The 18,602-nt window shown below is 45.0% G+C and overlaps 1 protein-coding gene across 5 annotated transcripts in view; it reads right to left on the bottom strand.

Annotated features, from left to right (window-relative positions):
* GPATCH2 (G-patch domain containing 2) overlaps nt 1-2,176 on the bottom strand; it is a 256,646-nt gene extending 254,470 nt beyond the window's left edge. For all 5 annotated transcript variants that reach the window (XM_025202576.1, XM_025202574.1, XM_025202575.1 and 2 more), the window contains exon 1: nt 1,468-2,176. In XM_025202576.1, coding sequence (XP_025058361.1) covers nt 1,468-2,165 — 698 coding nt within the window. In that variant the 5' untranslated portion in view covers nt 2,166-2,176. The remainder of the gene's footprint in view (nt 1-1,467) is intronic.
* Nucleotides 2,177-18,602: the final 16,426 nt, after the last annotated feature.

Genomic DNA, 18,602 nt, shown 5'->3' with positions numbered 1-18,602 from the left:
TCTTTCCCTCGCTGCCCCAAGCAAAATCCTGGACATTTGCTGATGTTTTAAAAAACCACTTGGATGGAGATGGGAGGACCCAAAAACAGGACATATCCGAGAAAACCCGAAAGTATGGTAACCCTATCCCTGTAGAATTTGTACCTTTGCATGGTACATTTTAAGGCATTTTAAAATGACAGTTAAAATTCAAGACCATAACAGTTTGCAAGCGAACAGGACAGAGATAGTGAACCCTGAATGAATTTCAATCACAAAGGGCCCAGTAAGGGCTGCTTCTGGTCCAATGCCATTTTAAAGATAATAGGGGGGAGGGAGAATTCTTTTCTATAAATATGTGACTTGGGATTCATATGGCAATTTAAACTGTCAACAGTTCTTAGGAAATAGACCACAAAAGTATACAGTACTTTTTTTCCCTTCACAATTATTCAATAACTGGAGTTAGTCATTTAACAATACTTCAGTTACTGAATAAACAAGTTATCATCTTTCCCTTGGCAAGCATCTATGTATATATGAGATATGTGCATTTAAACCAAGTGTCTAATAAGCACAAAAAAAGATCAACGCACTTCAAAAGATAAGACAGCTACTACCAAGTGGGAACGTTGTTGCTGTCAAGCCCTAAGACTGGCCAGAACTTATGTTTTAATAGGAGTTTCCCTGCTGATATTTATGCATTCAAAATCTTATGCACATGATCGGGCTCATCAGACCCTGCAGGTAACATCACTTGTATGTTGTGGAAAAATGACTTACACCTTTCTCTGTTGTCAAAATAGTACTTTGGAAACAATTACCATTGTGGTATGCCTGCTGTCTGGAATGGATGGATGAGGCACACTGCTAGAGGGTCATCATTCCCCCATTTTTCTAATGGCAAGCTCAGGTGTTTCTGAACTGTAAATTGGTTTTTGCATTTCATAAATGATGTGTACTCTCAGCAACCTGCAGACTTTTTATGCCCATGACACACAGGCACAGACTGTGTAACTGGTGCATCTAAACACTGATAACCTTCTGATGTATAGCAAAAACAACCATACTACCAGTACCTAGAAGTTAGAAAATCTGAGCTAATCAATTACCTTGCATGACACTGACTGAAAACTGTCACTAGTTGACATACCTAGCATAAAAACAATGATTAACTCAATTTCCTTAATTCTGAAGTGATTTGTAGGGATTTTTCCTTGAATTAACTATTTGTTTTGTTGCTATCCTATCACTTATCAGGCTTCCCCTTGCATGGTATTTCAACACCCAAGTAATCTGACACTGTACAACGTCTGAAGTAGTATTACTGGGTAAGGAAAGACTCCTAGCATTTACTTATTAAAAAAAACATTGTTATAGATTGTATTTTAAAACATCTGGAATAAAGGAATCAAAGCTTCACCTTCACTGTGAAGATTAATAAATCAAAAAACTTTCATTTGGTACAAAAGAAAGATAACACACAACCTGTCACTCATGTTCTCATCTGAGCCCTTTTGTTCTTCATACTCCATTTTTTCTTTATTTGCCTGGTTCACTTCTTCATTTTCTATGACCACTCCTTCATCCAAGATTTCTGGTCCTTGTCTAGTTGCAGCTATTTTTCTTTTTTTCACTTTGCTCTTGGCAAACTCTTGATGTTGGTAAAATCTGTTGTCACTGTCCATTTCCTGATCCCTGATGTTATCCTGCTGCTGGGTCAATGTCAGCGTACTTGAAACTTCTGGTGGTGGATCTATTGCCATGCGTTTCACCTTTCTTCTCCTACGCAAGGTTCTGTTTCCTAAACTGTCCATAGCCAGATCCGATTCATGCCATAGAGGTCTTTTGCCTCTAACATTATTTAAGTTTGAAGAAGGCCTCCGTTTAGCGACCAACAGCTGGTCATCAGAGTCACTGTGGTCTTTCTTATTAGCATGATTCTCTCTGTAGTCTTTACTCAGTTCTTCTGGACTGGAATCAGAACCTTCACTTAAACAGTGACCAGTTTCCCAAGGATGATGAGCGGTAAACGAACGTCTTTTCCGCCCCCTCCTTTTTCTTGCCTGACGTTTTAGAAGACAAGACACGCTACGAGAATGATCTCCAGTATCAGCAAAACCTCCTCTGGCTTGTTCTGAACTTTCCTCCAGTGCTGAGACCAGATCGTGAACTAGCTCCTCCATAGTCTTACTGAAATGCCTACATTTGCAGAGGGAAAGAATAAAATAAATAAATAAACAATTACTGCTTTTGAACAGTGAAAAAGTGACATGTATCAAATTCAATAACCTATTTTATAGATCAATACTAGAGTCACTGAAAGCTAGTTTTGATGCCAGGTCTTATAAAGCAATCGAAAGATAAAAAACAGCTAATTTTATATATTTTTTGCCATGTGTATTAGGTGTCTCACCCCTCTCTCTCACCCAATTTCCATCTTAATGACAACAGAAATTTATTAGACATTACAGGTATCACACAATTAACTGGTTAACAGAGCAATTACTTGGAGATGAGCTTCACATGCAAAGTACTTATCATGCCATAAAAAGCTCTAACCAACTATAAAGTTAGACCTCGAAAATGTGTACTAACTTTATAGCTGGTTGCTACTGAGCTTTAATTTGCATCTGTAGCAGGGTCCTGTGGCTGGGAGCCCCATTACTGATGAGGCTTCCAGACATAGGGGTGTGCCTTTTCCAGTCAGGGCCATAAGTCCTGCAACCGCTTGGGACTCTCAGTTCCAGTGGTTGCCAATTCTGGGCCCCGGCAGCATGGGGACCCACAACCCCACAGCTGAGGATGCTGGGGGCTGGGACCTAGCTGGATTTCAGCAGTTGGGAAGCACAGCTACCTCATGGGCAACTGGTACCTCCTGAGTCAGGGGCAGCATGGAAGCAGCCCCAACTAGCCAGGAAGCATAAGCAGGGCACCTGGAAGTACCAGCAGTGCTCCTCCTGGTGCCCCCACTCCCCAGCTGCCACTCGCAGGGGGGCACCGGTGCTCCTGCCTGCCCCCTCCCCGCACCTGTCACCTAAGCAGGGCTCCAGCACTCTCAGGGTGTGTGTGTGTGTGTGTGTGAGAGAGAGAGAGAGAGAGAGAGAGAGAGAGAGAGAGAGAGAGAGAGAGAGAGAGAGAGAGAGAGAGAGAGAGAGAGAGAGAGAGAGAGAGAGAGAGAGAGAGAGAGAGAGAGAGAGAGAGAGAGAGAGAGAGAGAGAGAGAGAGAGAGAGAGAGAGAGAGAGAGAGAGAGAGAGAGAGAGAGAGAGAGAGAGAAAGCCAGCATTGTATATCCCTTACAGAAATAATGTTTCAGCTCCATTTTGGCATTTAGGGAGCATCAAGAGATAATCATTCTATGTCAACCTTGTTGTAGTATTTTTAAAAGAAGTATATATTAAAAAAATAGTGACCAGTTCTATCTTACTAAATTTTGTCTCTTTATATAATCTTTTAAAATACTGAGTCAATAGAATGCGATTTAGTAGACAGAGACCACTCTCTAAACTCTATAAAGATTCAAGGCAAAGTTGTCTACTAGGATCTGACCAGGAAAGAAAACATGATATCTAAAACAGAGACGCACTGTGTAGTCAGGAAGCAAGAATTTTACTATAGCCTAAAGCTCAGGTCCTCTCACTACCATTTAGCATATTTGTCACCCAGTATATTTAAATAAGTTTATCCGTATGCACTGCAAACGTAATTAAGAAAAAAATCTATATACAAACAGCAATTCCTGAACACTTGGGAGGAGCAATCAAAAACTAACCACGTTCTCACACCAAAATATTGTCAGCATCTTTTATCAAGTGCTAACAGGAGGAGTTGCTGCTCATTATTACATTATGCCTGTTAATATGCAGTGAAAATATGCTCATAACTTAACAAGTCAGATGTCCAAAAGAAGTTCACATAGTTTTAGAACAAGGCTTAAATACCACCACCACTGAGGTTGCAAAACGGGAGAGGTAAGCCATACATCACACATATTCATCCACTCATTCACCATAGACCCTGATCCTAAAAGGTACCTAGGAGGATGGCCCAGTGACTGGGCATGAACAAAAGACAGAAGACCTGGGTTCTGTCTCTCTAATTCTATCAGTGATTTGTTGTCTAACTGGACAACACTTGTCCTCATTGTACCTGGGTTTTTCTATCTAAAATTGGAATTCCACTACCTTAAACTTCTTGAATTCTTTACATGCAAAGTAATACGGAATTTCCAAATATTAATGGAGAAAGGAAGCAGGACACACATATAAATTCAATTCAGCATATTTAATTTTAGCTGCAAGAGAAATTACTTGAACTGTTTTCATTTTTTAAAGTTTCAGAATGAGCTTAAACAAATTTCTTAACAAGATTTATATATATGACCATAAACTACCTTTCCCCTGTGTTTGAGAAACAATTTTGATGGATATCAATTTAAGACAAAAAGTATGCCAAATAAAGCATTATTTATCTGAAAATTCAGATGAGATAAAGCATTCAATAAAATCTATTTAGATAAAAGATAGTTGCTTAAAAACTGCAATATGAAGTTTACATTTAAGAAATCCAGCTATTTCTTTTCCCTCTAACTTCCTCTTCACTTCTTCCAACTTACCTATGGTAAGAATTTTAGCCACTGGTCTAATTGTAGCAGTAAACCATACTTTGTACTTAGCACATCTTACACAGTATTTGAAGTGAAATGTAAAAAAGTCTTCAGCATACCAACATTTCTGGCCCTTTGTACACTAAGAAGGGAGGGGGAAATAGGGCAAAATGTTTCTGCTTATTTAGTTAATTTAATATTACCAGAAAGAACTTTTTAATAGCACTTAAGTTAAGATACAGCTTAATATTTTTTCAGGCTCACATGATAGGAAAGGTATTAAATCATGTCTACAGAGGGTAAAGAGGACTTGCATCTCAGTTTTAGACTGCAACTTTATTTTTATTTTCAATCAGCATGACACTAGTTGTAGATGGAGTTCAGCACTTAGAAAAAAAAATATTGATGCCCTGTTGGTGGCACAGTGTTCTATACTGAGTTAAAAAACAAACAAACAAACTACTTATCAAGAACAAAGTACCTTAAGGAGCTCTTTGATCTTCATTTCATTGTCCCACCACACCAAGCAATTTTGTTTTTTTCTTTATTTGGGGCGTGTCTATATGGGAAAGCTGCCTGGCAGAAATAGCAGCTATGGTGGGTGTCATGAACCTCACTACATTCTGGGGGATTCGTGGGATGTCACATGTGGTTTCTTGCGGGTGTTTTACTGATATGGCATGTGTAGTCTCTACCAATAGATAGTGCCAAGCTGTATTTAGCTTTATTATTCCATGCTTATATGCACTGTGGTATTTGCTATAACATGTGTTTCTCATGTGTTATAATACGACCAGGATTGCACAATATGATAACAACTTTCAAGTGACAAACAATGAATTTCTTTGGCACCTAGGAGAGGCTCAGAGCCTAAATGGCTGGAAAGCAGTAATCTGTAAAAATTGACATCTCAAAGGAGTATGTTTACTCACAAATAGGCCCTTCCAGACAATGACAAACTTACATTTTAAAAGGAGAAACCCTACCATTGGAACAGGAAGGCTATTTGTATGAAAACAGAGACAATATTCTCCTGGTTTTAAGTAGATGAGGAAGGATTTTTAGTCTGGTAAGCATGCACCTTTGGGGGAAGGAGGGGGGCAAGAAGATATATGCAGTGTGGGCTCCCTGAGAATCCAATGGGGGATGCATGTAAATGATCAGATAAGAAATCATACTTAAGCTTTACCTTGAGTAAGGTTTTGTTTCTAGTTTTCCTAGGTATATAGGGAAACACTGTAGAGGTGCCGGGTAAAAAAGGTTATTGGTCTAGTAGCCCCTCTACTTATTCTTCTTCTCTCTCTCTCTCTCTACACATGGTTACAAATTTCTTATGCTTGTTTTTGCTTTTTCATATAAAGTTTTATCTTTTTATAACCCACTTACTGTCAATGATAATGGATAACGAAAACAGGCAAGCCTCTTTTTGGAGCACATGACTGGATAAGGGTGTGATTCTTATAGATGGCAAAGTCCCCTCTGCTAGGTGAGGCAGGTAAAGCTAAAGTGCCAGAGGTGAGGAAGGTGACCTTTGGAGCATCTCAGTCTTCTCAACAGTCAAGAAGCAGACGGCACAGAAGGGTTTGGGGCAGAAGGGCAACCTCAAAGGTGTGAGAACACTCCAGAAGTGTGTCTCAAATGCACACACGACCCCATCCAGGTTCAGAGAGTGGGATACAGCATGTTGTTATGCCAGCACAGCTCCTAATGGAGCCACATCAACTTCTTACAAAATACAGTGTCCACACAGAGATATGCCAACACAGCTCCAGCAGTATAGTTATACTACCAGTAGTTCTGCTGGTCAATTTCCCTCCTGGTATCTAATATCATCTGATGGTCAAAGGACATCTATGTAGAGCAGGGGCAGGCAATTATTTTGGCTAGAGGGCCACTTAACAGGTTTTGGTGAGCTGTCGAGGGTTGCAAAGGTAGCCATGCCCCTTGACAGGTGCCACACCCCCTGGTCACCATCTTGGAACTGTAAGTTTTGCCCCCTAACCTGACCTTTACCAATGGAAGTCCCTCCCCTTGCCCCTGGAAGTACTCCTTTTGGCTAGGGGTTTGCCATTTTGAAACCAGAAAATACCAAATTATATGGGGTGCACTGATAAAGATGTTTTGAGCTGATACCAATCGCAAATTATTAATGAGCCACATCAGCCAATACCGATCTGATTGCCGATAGGCAGCCGGGCAGCTTGGAGAACAGCGTCTGGCTGATAGGTCTGTTGGGAGGGGAGGGAAATTGAGACCTGCGTGGTGAGGGAGGGAGTTAAGCAGGGGCTGGGTTGGGGCTGCCCGGCAGGGGACAGGTGGGGCACAGGACGGAGCCATGGGTGGCTCATCTGGGGGCCACAGCTCCTATCACTGCATGCACCTCCGGAAGGTACAGGGGGCACGTGTCTCCCAGATCCGCATGTGGGACGAGGCAGAGCTGCCTCTACCGGCTGGGGCCAGAAGCGGTGCTGGGCTCTTCCAGGTGGGGGGGTTGGGCCAGAGATGCACTCACGGCAGGTGGCAGAGGCACGGAGAGGGGAGCTGGGGAGAGGCTAGAGCCACCTCAAAATTCACCGTAGCCCCCCTTCCCAGCGCTGCCACCACCTGTTCCAAGCGCAGCCCTGGCCCAGCACCCCTGCCAGGAAGAGCCCGGCACCAGCCCTGACCCCAGCCCACGGCAGGCATCCCACCCTTGCCCTGTGCACACATCCAGGGGGCACGTGCCTCCCATGCCTTCCCTGTCCCATACCCCACCCCAGCTGGGCAGCATCTGCCCCAGTCCCACTCCCTCCCTCATTGCGGGGGCCTCGATCTAGTCCTCCCCCGCAACAGATTTACCAGCTGCTCTCCAAGCTGCCGAGCTGGCAGCGTACATGCTGCAGCTGCGCACATGCACACAGCATTTATCAGCAACATTATCAGCCACAAAAAACAATTACCAATAATGTAAATTTTCCTTTTATCAGTGCCGATACAATATGGACTGATGCATAGGTGCACGCACCTCAACAAAACAAAAAAACCCAAACAAACAACATACATTAATTTGACTTCAAAAATATTTTTGTCCTGATTTTGTGCATTTGTGTAGTGTACATACAGGCGATACATATTGGCTTAAAAAGAAGTTTTACATTTGTATATTGTGAGGGGGTATGGGTGGGTGGGTACAGGTTTGTGCATCTGGGTATGTGTGGGGTGAGGGAGGGTATGGGTATGTGTGTGTGAGGTTTGTGGGGGGATGAATAGGTGTGCAGGGGTATGGAGTTTGTGGGGTGCTGTGTGTGGGGGAGTAGTTGGGGGGTTGTGGCATGTGTAGAAGGGGAGAGGGGCTGGGGGCTGTGAGGGGGCATGGGCCCCTGCCAGCCCAGGCTCCATGCTCCTGCCTCCTCCTGGGCCTCTGCCGGCCCTGGCCACGGGGCATCAGCATAGGCCCCATGCTCCTGCCCGCCTACTCACTGCCACTTCCTACCTGCCTGCCATGGCTGTCTTTCCCTGGCTGCTTCCCTTCCTTCCCACCCACTCCCACTACTCCCCTCCCCACTCACCTGCCCACCGCTCCAGCAGCATGCAGTTCCCGGCTGCATGGCCATGACTGCAAAACGCAGCAGGAGCCAGCCCACCTCCACACTCCAGGTCCCAGCACAGGGTCTTTTCTCTCTTTTTTCTAACATTACATCAGAACTTATTAACCCTTTTACCCCAGGCTAATGTAGGCAGGATGACTAAAAGCATGCATAGCACATGCATCAATTATGTACCTATGTAGCCATGATGTGTGGGGTCCTGTAATATATTCCAACTTGAAAAAATGATCAAGAATCACATTTGAAGGAGCCCAGCAGGTAATATAATGCTGAAGGGCAACCAGCATGGGTTCATAGCAGGTAGATCTTGCCTGACTAACCTTGTTTCTTTCTATGACCAGGTCATTAAAAGCTTAGATGCAGGTGTCAAGGTAGATGTCATCTACTTGGACTTTAAGAAGGCCTTTGACACAGTTTCCCATCCTATTCTTATAAGCAAATTGAATGGCTGTGCCATAGATGATTACACAATCATGTAGGAGGCAAATTGGCTTAAGGGTGGTACCCAGAGAGTGGTGGTAGATAGGTCGGTATTGACCTCGAAAGGTGTGGGCAGTGGGGTCCCCCAAGGCTCAGTCCTTGGACCAGTGCTGTTCAATATCTTCATCAGCGACCTGGATGAGGGTGTGGAAAGTACTCTGTTCAAGTTTGCAGATGACACCAAACCATGGAGCGAAGCAAACACACTGATGGGAAGAAACCGAATCCAGGCGGACCTGGACCGGTTAGAGAAATGGGCAGAGAACATTAGGATGCAGTTCAACAAGGACAAGTACAAGGTGCTGCACCTAGGGAGAGGGAATCATCAGCACACCTATAGGCTGGGGGGTGACTTCTCAGGAGCACAGCAGCAGAAAGAGATCTCGGAGTCATTGTCGACTCAAAGATGAATATGAGTCATCATCAATGTGAAAAAGCAAACAGCAGAGTTAATTTGTCATGCATTAGTAGGTGCATCACAAACAGGTTCAGAGAGATGATGCTCCCCATCTATGCGGCACTGGTCAGGCCGCAGCTAGAGTATTGCATCCAATTCTGAGTGCCACAATTCAAGAAAGATAAGGACAACCTTGAGAGGGTCCAGAGGAGGGCCACTTGGATGGTTAGAGGCCTACAGGGAAGGCCTTATGAGGAAAGGCTGAGGGACCTGGACCTTTTCAGCCTCTGCAAGAGAAGGCTGAGGGGGGATCCTGTGGCAGTATACGAATTCACTGTGGCGCAGCAGGGAATAGGAGATGCTCTGTTTACCAGAGCACCCCTTGGAATAACCAGAAACAACAGCCACAAGCTGATGAAGAGTAGGTTTAGGTTAGACATCAGAAAGAACTTCTTCACAGTAAAGGTTGCCAGAATCCTGAATGGCCCTCCAAGGGAGGTGGTGCTCTTACCTACCGTGGGGGTCTTCAAGAGGAGATTGGACAAGCACCTGGCTGGGGTCACATGACCCCAGCACTTTTTCCTGCCACTGGCAGGGGGTTGGACTCGATGATCCTTTGAGGTCCCTTCTGACCCTAGTATTTATGAAACTATGAACTCTCTAAAACCATGTAAGAACCACATTTTTTAACATTTTCCTCAATAAAGCTTTGAGTCTTCACAGTTCTTCTTATTGCTCATTTAATATTAATGTTTCAAGAATCAAAAAAGAGGAGTCCACCTTTCATTAAACATTCCTGAAACAGCCTTCTCTCCCTCAAATACATACTGCTATCAAGTAGAATTTCTCTGATGGCTCCCAGATACAAGAGAAAGCCTGTATGATGTGAACATATTTAGACATTCATGACTTTCAGGAGGCAGAGGGCAGCAAGACATTCAATTCCCACAGAATGTCAGGTTTTATGAGTCTCGTGTCCTCTGGCAATTAATCAAGTACTCTTTCTCTTTGTATATTAATCTTTTCACTGAACCCAATGCAACAGAGCATGAACCACTTGAAATCTACTCAATGAGCTTGTCTACACTACCACTACAACCATGTTCACATATAGATTTCATACACATTAGGGCTGTAAGGCACCTCGGAAGATCATCGACTCCAGCACCCCGCCCGAGGGGCAGGAAGTCAGCTGGGGTCATACGATTCCAGCAAGATAGGCATCCAATTTTCTCTTGAAGGTGTTCAATGTAGGTGCTTGAGAACCACCTCCGATGGCAGGCTATTTCAGACCTGCCATCGAGGCAGGTCTGAAATTTCTTTACTGTCGAGGACTCGGACAGTAAAGAAATTCTTCCTTACGTCCAGACTGAAACAGTCTTGCAGGAGTTTATAACCGTTCGACCTCGTCATCCCTTGGGGCGCTCTGGTAAACAAACGTTCCCCCAGATACTGGTGGTCATCCCTGATAAACTTATAGGTGGCCATCAGATTCCCTTTGAGCATGTGCTTTTCCAAGCTAAAGAGCCCCATAGCTCTCAGCCTGTCATCGTAAGGTCTGTTTTCCTGGCCTCTGATCATGCGTATGGCTCTTCTCTGGACTCTCTCAAGCTTCTCCACATCCTTTTTGAATTGTGGGGCCCAAAACAGGACGCAGTACTCCAGCTGTGGCCTCACCAAGGCCGAGTAGAAGGGGAGAATGACGTCCCAGGATTTGCTTGAGAAGCATCTATGGATGTAAGCCAGAATTTTGCTTGATTACTAGCTGCAGCATCGCATTGAAGGCTCATGTCCATCTTGTGATCAGTCCTGACCCTCCAGTCCCTATTGTCTGTAGTGCTAGCCAGTGTAGCACTGCTGAGCCTATAAGGATGCTGCAGGCTTTTCCTCCCGAGGTGGAGAATCTTGCATTTTTCAGTGTTAAACACCATCACGTTCTCATCCGCCCATTTGCTGAGCCTGTCCAGGTCAGCCTGGATCACCCTCCTGTCTTCAGATGTGGATGCTTTGCCCCAAAGTTTGGTGTCATCGGCGAACTTGGCCAGTCCGCTTCTGACTCCAATGTCCACATCATTAACGAAGATGTTGAACAATATGGGTCCAAGGACAGAGCCTTGGGGGACCCCACTGGTCACAGGGCACCATGACGATTGACTTCCATCTATTACCACCCTCTGGGATCTGACCATGGAGCCAATTTCCCAGCCAGTAGATCGTGGTGGACCCAAGGCCACAATTGTCCAGTTTCGCCAAAAGGTGATCGTGGCATACCAGATCGAAGGCTTTTTTGAAGTCAAGATATATAACATCCATCTCTTCTCCCTTGTCCAGAAGATAGATCACCTGGTCGTAGAAGGAAATGAGATTGGTCAAGCAAGACCTACCCGCAAGAAACCCATGCTGGCTATCCCTCAGGATGTTGGGTGGGTGGTGGTGTGTCAGGGCCAGCTGACTTGAAGGTATCCAGCCTCTCAAGGTGTTCCTTCACGAAAGCAGCATTGATGGAAGGCAGGGGACCTCCCCCACCTGGACCTCCCTGTCCCGTAGTGGGCATGGGTGTCCCATGGGGCTGATGAAAGACCGACGCAAAGTACCCATTTAATAGGTTGGCTTTTTCCCGGGCGTCAGTTGTCAGTTGTCCCATCTGGTTTAGCAGGGGTCCAATGATGGCCTTGCTTTTCCTCCAGCTCCCCACATATCTGAAAAAGGACTTTTTATTGTCCTTGATACTCAAAGCTAGATGGTGTTCCATCGGAGCCTTGGCTTTCCTGGTTTGCTCCCTGTAGGACCGGACCAGTGCAGAATATTCCTCCTTGGAGGTGAATCCCATCTGCCATCCTTTGTAGGCCTTTCTTTTTAGCTTCGGGAGGTCTGCTAGATCCCTGGAGAGCCAGAAGGGCTGCTGTGCCCTCTTGCTGCCTTTCCTCTGAGATGGAATAGAATTAGCTTGTGCATTGAGGATTGCTCCCTTGAGGAGCAACCACTCTTCCTGAACTCCCCTTCCCCTGGGGTCATGGTCCCTTAGGGCCTCACTGACAAGCTGCCTCAGCTTGTCAATGTCGGCTTTCCTGAAGTCAAGGACTTCAGGGTTGCTGACTGACTTGCCAGCTTTACGGCGGATGGTGAAGGTGATCAGCTCATGATCACTGTCACCCAGCTTCCCATTTATCACTAGGTCACCGATTAGGTCATCCCCAGTTGCCAGTACCAGGTCGAGCAGCGCTTTACCTCTCATTGGCCCATAGACTTCTTGACTCAGGTAGAGGTCATCCACGCACGATAGGAAGCTTTGGGACCGCTCGGATTTTGCTGAGTGATCTTCCCACGAGATGTCTGGGTAGCTGAAGCCACCCATGACAACCATGTTCCTGCAGCATGCGGCCTCAGCCAGTTCCCGGGTGAACTCCTGATCAAGCTCTTGACTTTGGGTGGGAGGTCTGTAGTAGGACTCCTACTGTTGTGTCCCTGTGCCATGAACCCCACGGATTTTAACTCAGAGGGTCTCCAGTCGTCCACCCTGGTCGCGAATATTAGCTTACAGGGACATGTAGCTTTCCTTAACATAACATAGAGAGCTACACCCCCGCCCCTTTTATCTACTCGATCTCTCCTGTACAAGGTATAGCCGTCTATACCCGTGGTCCAGTCATTGGTGGAGTCCCACCAGGTCTCTGTTATCCCTATGACATCGTAATTATTTGTGTTAAGCAAATACAAATTGTGTTATTTGTATTCCCCAAGCTCCGGGCATTTGCGTACAGGCAGGCAAGTGTCCCCTTGCCTTGTACACAGTTTGTACCAGGGCTGGGGCAGGGGTGGGATCCCTTAAGTGCCTTGGCCTGCTGGCTTTGCAAGGGTTGCGCTCAGCGGGCCAGCAGTGGTGGTAGTCCCCCTGTCCCCCAGCAGGCTTAGTTTAAAGTCCGGTGGAGCAGGTCAGCCAGTCTGACTGAGAAGAGCCTCCTCCCCTGCAGAGAGAGGTGGAGGCCATCTGTTCCCAGCAACTCACTGCCTCTCTCACCAAAGAGCGGGCTGTGGTCATGGAAGCCAAAGCCTTCCCAATGACAACAGTGCCACAGTCTTTGGTTAACTACCTGGATCCTCCTCTCCCTCCTCAGCCCATAACCCGAGACTGGGAGGATCGAAGAAAACACCACCTGTGCCCTCAGACCCTTCAGCCCCGCTCCCAAATCCCTGTAGCGCCTTATGACCTGGCTAGGAGTGCTCCGAGCCATGTCACTGGTGCCCACATGAATAAGGAGCATGGGATAGTGGTTCGTGGGCTGGAGGAGCTTAGGGATCTTCTCCGCAATGTCTCAGATGTGGTCCCCTGGGAAGCAGCAGACTTCCCGGGCTAGGGGATCAGGGCGGCAAAACTCTGTTGACCGTTTATGACCGTTAAAACTCTGTTTTGCATGAAAAGATCAGACCAACTCATACTATAATAGTCTAAAGATACTTACTTTGCATGATTATATGACTTAGACCAATCAGGGTGCTAAAATTCCATTAGATTATGGCTAGAATACAAACCATGTTGTATTTAAAATTCTGAACATATCAAGATGTCATTTATGAAAGAACAGGAAAGCACATCTAATTGATTTCAGTAGTTTTCTTATTTCTGCCTGTACAAATCAAGGATTTGGGGGGTGATACCTTTTATTGGACTAACTGTATGGTTAGACTTCGGGTTCAGATCTGGGAAACAAACAGACAGTGTGAGCTGAGCAACAGATAGAACAGTGGCCTGCATATAAGTCCACAGAAATAAAAACAGTCTGCTTAAAAGAATGGAGGAGAACCTACTAATCAAGAAGCAGGAGCAGCAACTTAGTTATTTTTAATTATATAATCTAGTTTCTAAAAAGGCAGCAGTACTTTTTCAGTATACCAATGTTCATCAGAGGAGCTGATATTATTACTTTTTATATTGTACACACCTGAAAAATTAGGTGCAGACAATATTGGACATATTTGAATTGGTTCTTTTTACTAGAGTTCTATCTGCAGGGGCTGTTAAAAATAACCGTCTGAAACAGGATGAAACACACGTTTGCGTTCACATTTTGGAAACAAGGATATATTTTAAAATATATCAACTATAAATATGGATAGCACTTACTAGGAAAAAATCATTTTCAATGGTTGTAATATAGAATGTATTGTTTAGAACACACTTGATAGACATTCTCTTAAATATTTTTAAAGGTCCTATAGCTTAGCATGTCTATAAAAATCAGTTAAAGCAACTATTCGTTGCTAGTGATAAAGTGTCTTTTCAGAGAAGGTGTTACTACACAGTTTGCCTGCAATGACCTTTACATTTGTCTAAAACATTTTTAATGTAGTTCACTAAATACTGACCCTTCTCTGTATCCATTGCCAGAAACAACTGTAAAAGTTACATTATGTATATCCTACAAAGAGTAACCTCTTTCAAGTCCCTCCAACTTTAAAATACTTAAATAGCTTTTGTCTAATATTAATATTCACTACTGAAACTACCATTCTATTACACTGAAAAAAACAAGGCCTAGAAGATGAAATATTGTGTTTTGACTTTCCTTACGCTAAATATGAATGACATTTTGAGACTGACAATTCATAGTATTAAAAAAAGCCCCTAACAGAAAGAAACAAAAAGGAACACTGGAAACGGAAGGGACAGCATCCACCTCACGAGGAAAGGTAAGTCCCTGGTTGTGGCCATGATGACCTATATTCTGGACAGAGCTTTAAACTAAGATTGCTGAGGGATAGGGATACACAAATTCAAACATGTCCAGGGACCAACATACAAGTAAGCCCTGTAGATAGGGACACTGGGATAGTCACTCTTGCAGGAGCTGAGGGAATACAGTGGAGTCGCATCTTACGCGCATTTAACTTGCACGATTTTAACTATACGCGGGGGGGGCGGGGCTTGGGTTTGCACGCAGAGCTGCTGCTTACCTGGAGGCCCATTATGGTGGTGACGGCCACTGCCTCCAAAACCTCCTGCTGTTGCCATGAAGCCGTGCCCGGAACTGTGTGGCAGGCCACAGGCTGGCAGCGGCAGCGTGGTGGTGGCCGGGCAGCATGCAGCCATCCCCACCACCACCCAGCGTTGCATTGCTGCCGCCAGCTGCACAGCACTAAGCACGGCGCCACGTGCAAACTCAAGCCCCGCCCCCCTCCCACCCCATGTATAGTCGCCGATTTTCACCTTACACGCTGACTTCAAAACCTAACCCCCCGCATAAGATGCAATTCCACTGTAGTTCTCCAACAGCAGGGCGGGAAGACAAGGGTCTCAGTAGTAGGACTCAGGTGCCTATATACTAACGCCAGGAGCATGGGGAACAAGCAGATGGAGCTAGCCCTCCTACTCTCCAGTGCATTATGATCAACTTAAATATAGAGGGAAGTCTGAGCAACAGCAACCATGAAACCATCATGTTCACTGTCTGACACAAGGCAGATAAATCGTATAGCAGGATTGAAGTCTTGGACTTAAAAAATGCGAATTTCAACAAGCTTAGGACACTAGTAGGGGAAGTGCTGTGGGACCAGGGACCAAAGGCAAAAGTTGTGCACGAAGAGTGGATGTTCTTTAAAGACACGATCCTTGAAGAAAGAGGCCTACAAACAACAGAAGCTCGGAGCAGGCCCAAAGGAGGACAAAGGCCCACATTTGCAGGGAACAGATAAGATAGGCTAAAGCGGTGACCGAACTTAGATTAGCAATGGGAATTAAGTACAAGAAGAAGTCCTTCTTTAGGTACATAGGGAACAGGAAGAAAACAAATGAGAGTGTGGGGCCATTGCTCAACTCAGGAGAGCTGGTTATCAGTACCCACGAGAAAGCTGAACTCCTGAATGACTACTTTACCTCGGTCTTTCACCAAACCAAGGGGAAAACCATACCAAGTAGAGTAAAGGATGAACACAGTTTGAATAACTGCCTTCCTACTATTGCCATAGAATTGGTGTATGACCAATTAATAAAATTATATCTATACAAGTCAGCGAGACCAGATGATCTTCATCCAAGAGTGCTGAAGGAACTGGCCAAAGTCATTGCGGAACCCCTGGCAAAACTCTTCCACAACTTGTGTTCTGCAGAAATGGGTTTCTGAAAACAAAAATAAATTTCAGGATTCCTATCTAGTTTACTAAAGACTGAAAAAAGCTCAACAAGTATTTTCAACATAGAAAACAGATTTTGACACAGCGGTGGGCAAAATACAGCCCAAGGGCCAGATCCGGCCCGCCAAGCATTTTTATTCGGCCTACAGGGCCCCCCCCAACAAATTGTGTCCTTCCCAGCCCTTCTGTCCACGAAGGTGAGAGCGAGGCACTCACATAAGCTTTTCTGCAATAAGCTTGCAGAAGGTAAGGTTGTGAATGATGGCCAGCATAGCTTCATTGCTGGCAGGTCCTGCCTTACCAACCTCATCATCTTCTATGACCAGGTAACTTGCCACCTGGACATGAGAGCAGGTTGATATTGCATAGCTAGACTTCCAAAACACTTTTGATCTAGTATCCCACAATGTCCTCATGAGAAAATTGAAGGATTGTGGGCTTAACCCCAAGACAGTCAGGTGGGTGAGAAACTGGCTGCAGAATAGAACCCAGAGAGATGTAGTGAACGGATCTGCATCATCCTGGCGAGAAGTGGACAGCAATGTCCTGCAGGGGTCGGTGCTTGGTCCAGTACTTTTTAACATCTTTATTAATGATTTGGATGTGGGGTGAAGAGCTCACTGGCCATGTTCACAGACGACACTAAGATATGGGGAAGCATGGTCACACTTGAAGATAGGCTACAGATACAGGCAGACCCAGACAGGCTGGCAAGTTGGGCAGATCAGAACCTGATGAAATTCAACATTGAGAAATGTAAAGTGCTCCACCTCCGGAAAAGCAACCCCCAACACACCTACAGGCTTGGTGGCACCAAACTGACTAGTAACATGAACGAAAGGGACCTGGGGGTAATAATAAACCACAGTATGAATATGAGCCAGCAGTGCAATGCCCAATCGGGTAAATAATACTCTGGCATGCATCAATCAATGCATCTCCAGCAAAGCCAAGGAGGCGATTCTTCCGCTCTACTCAGCACTGGTGAGACAACAGCTGAAGTACTGCATCGAGTTCTGGGCACCACACTTTAACAAGGACGTGGACAAGCTTGAGAGAGTCCAAAGAAGAGCCACCCGTACGATGAGAGTCTTAAAAGGCAAGCCATACAAGGAAAGGCTGAGGGATCTGGGACTCTTCAGCCTGAAGAAAAGAAGGCTGAGAGGGGACCTGGTAGCAGCTTACCACTACACTAGGGGAGTACATCAAGGGCTCGGTGAGCAACTGTTCCCCAGGGCATCCAAGGGGAAAACCAGGAGTAATGGCCATAAACTCCTGGAAGACCAATTCAGGCTCAACATTAGGAAAAACTTCTTCAGTCAGACCGTGGAATAAGCTCTCTCCAGAGGTGATGCAGTCGTCTACCCTGGAAACCTTCAGGAGGAAACTAGACAGTCACCTTACTGAGGTCACCTGACCCCCAGTTGTCTTTCCTGCTTGGTGCGGGGTCCAGACCCGATGATCTTCTGAGGTCCCTTCCAGCTTTACAATCTATGAAAAACACCTTTAGAAATACTATTTGCATGTCCTAATTTATTTACATTTGCTATCTAGTTGTCTATTAGTGCTTTCTATTTTCCACATATAAATGTTGCATATTTTATGAGAAAGATACATTTGTACTTATCACACATACAGGTTTTGAAAATCTGATGGAAACCGCTAGCAACAACTCGAAAAGCATCGTAGCTGCCTTAGTGTTTGGTCTCAACAAATGTAATGTAAAAGGCATAAGAAAAAAAATAACATTGCTTTTTCACAAAACAGTGAAATACAGCTACAATACTTCGTTACAGAGGGCTAAACAACTGAAAATAAGATTTTGATGTACATGGGAAATAATTGATGAATATAAAAAACAGAAGAAAGAAAGCCTGGCCAGAAAGAAAGAACAGTACTACAGTATTCAGACAGTCCTTCATGGCTCACCATTCTCAGTTGTACCCAAAGGACAATGGACCAGTTCTATGCCAGTCAACTAGTTATAGTTTTAAGGGCCAGCAGAGGACAACTACAAAACAGTGACACTCTGGCCATTATGTCTTTTGGCCATATTAATGGCATAAAAGGTCAGGACTCCCTGTAACAGCTCATACCTTCCCCTTTGTTCCAGGTACAAGATTATACAATGTTGTCCGAGTTTCCTGCTCCACCCTTGCTGCCCATTCTTTCTAGGTGTCCCTACTTATCTCACCTGCCATGTCTTAGAATCACAGGAAAGTAGGGCTAGAAGGGACCTCACAAGGTCATGCGTTTCTGCTCTAGGCAGGAACATCCCTGACTAAAACATCCCAGCCAAGTGTCTGCCTAACATGCTCTTGAAAACTTGCACAGATGGAGTCCATAATTTCTCTAGGTTCCAATGCTTGAACACCCTCATAGACAAAGTTCCTCTTAATCTCCAAACTAAATTTGACCTGCTGA

The sequence above is a fragment of the Alligator sinensis genome, unplaced genomic scaffold (assembly GCF_000455745.1).
Source record: "Alligator sinensis unplaced genomic scaffold, ASM45574v1 scaffold178_1, whole genome shotgun sequence".
Classification (NCBI taxonomy): domain Eukaryota; kingdom Metazoa; phylum Chordata; order Crocodylia; family Alligatoridae; genus Alligator; species Alligator sinensis.
The sequence above is the reverse complement of the archived record's forward strand: the minus strand, read 5'-3'. Positions and strand labels throughout refer to the sequence as shown.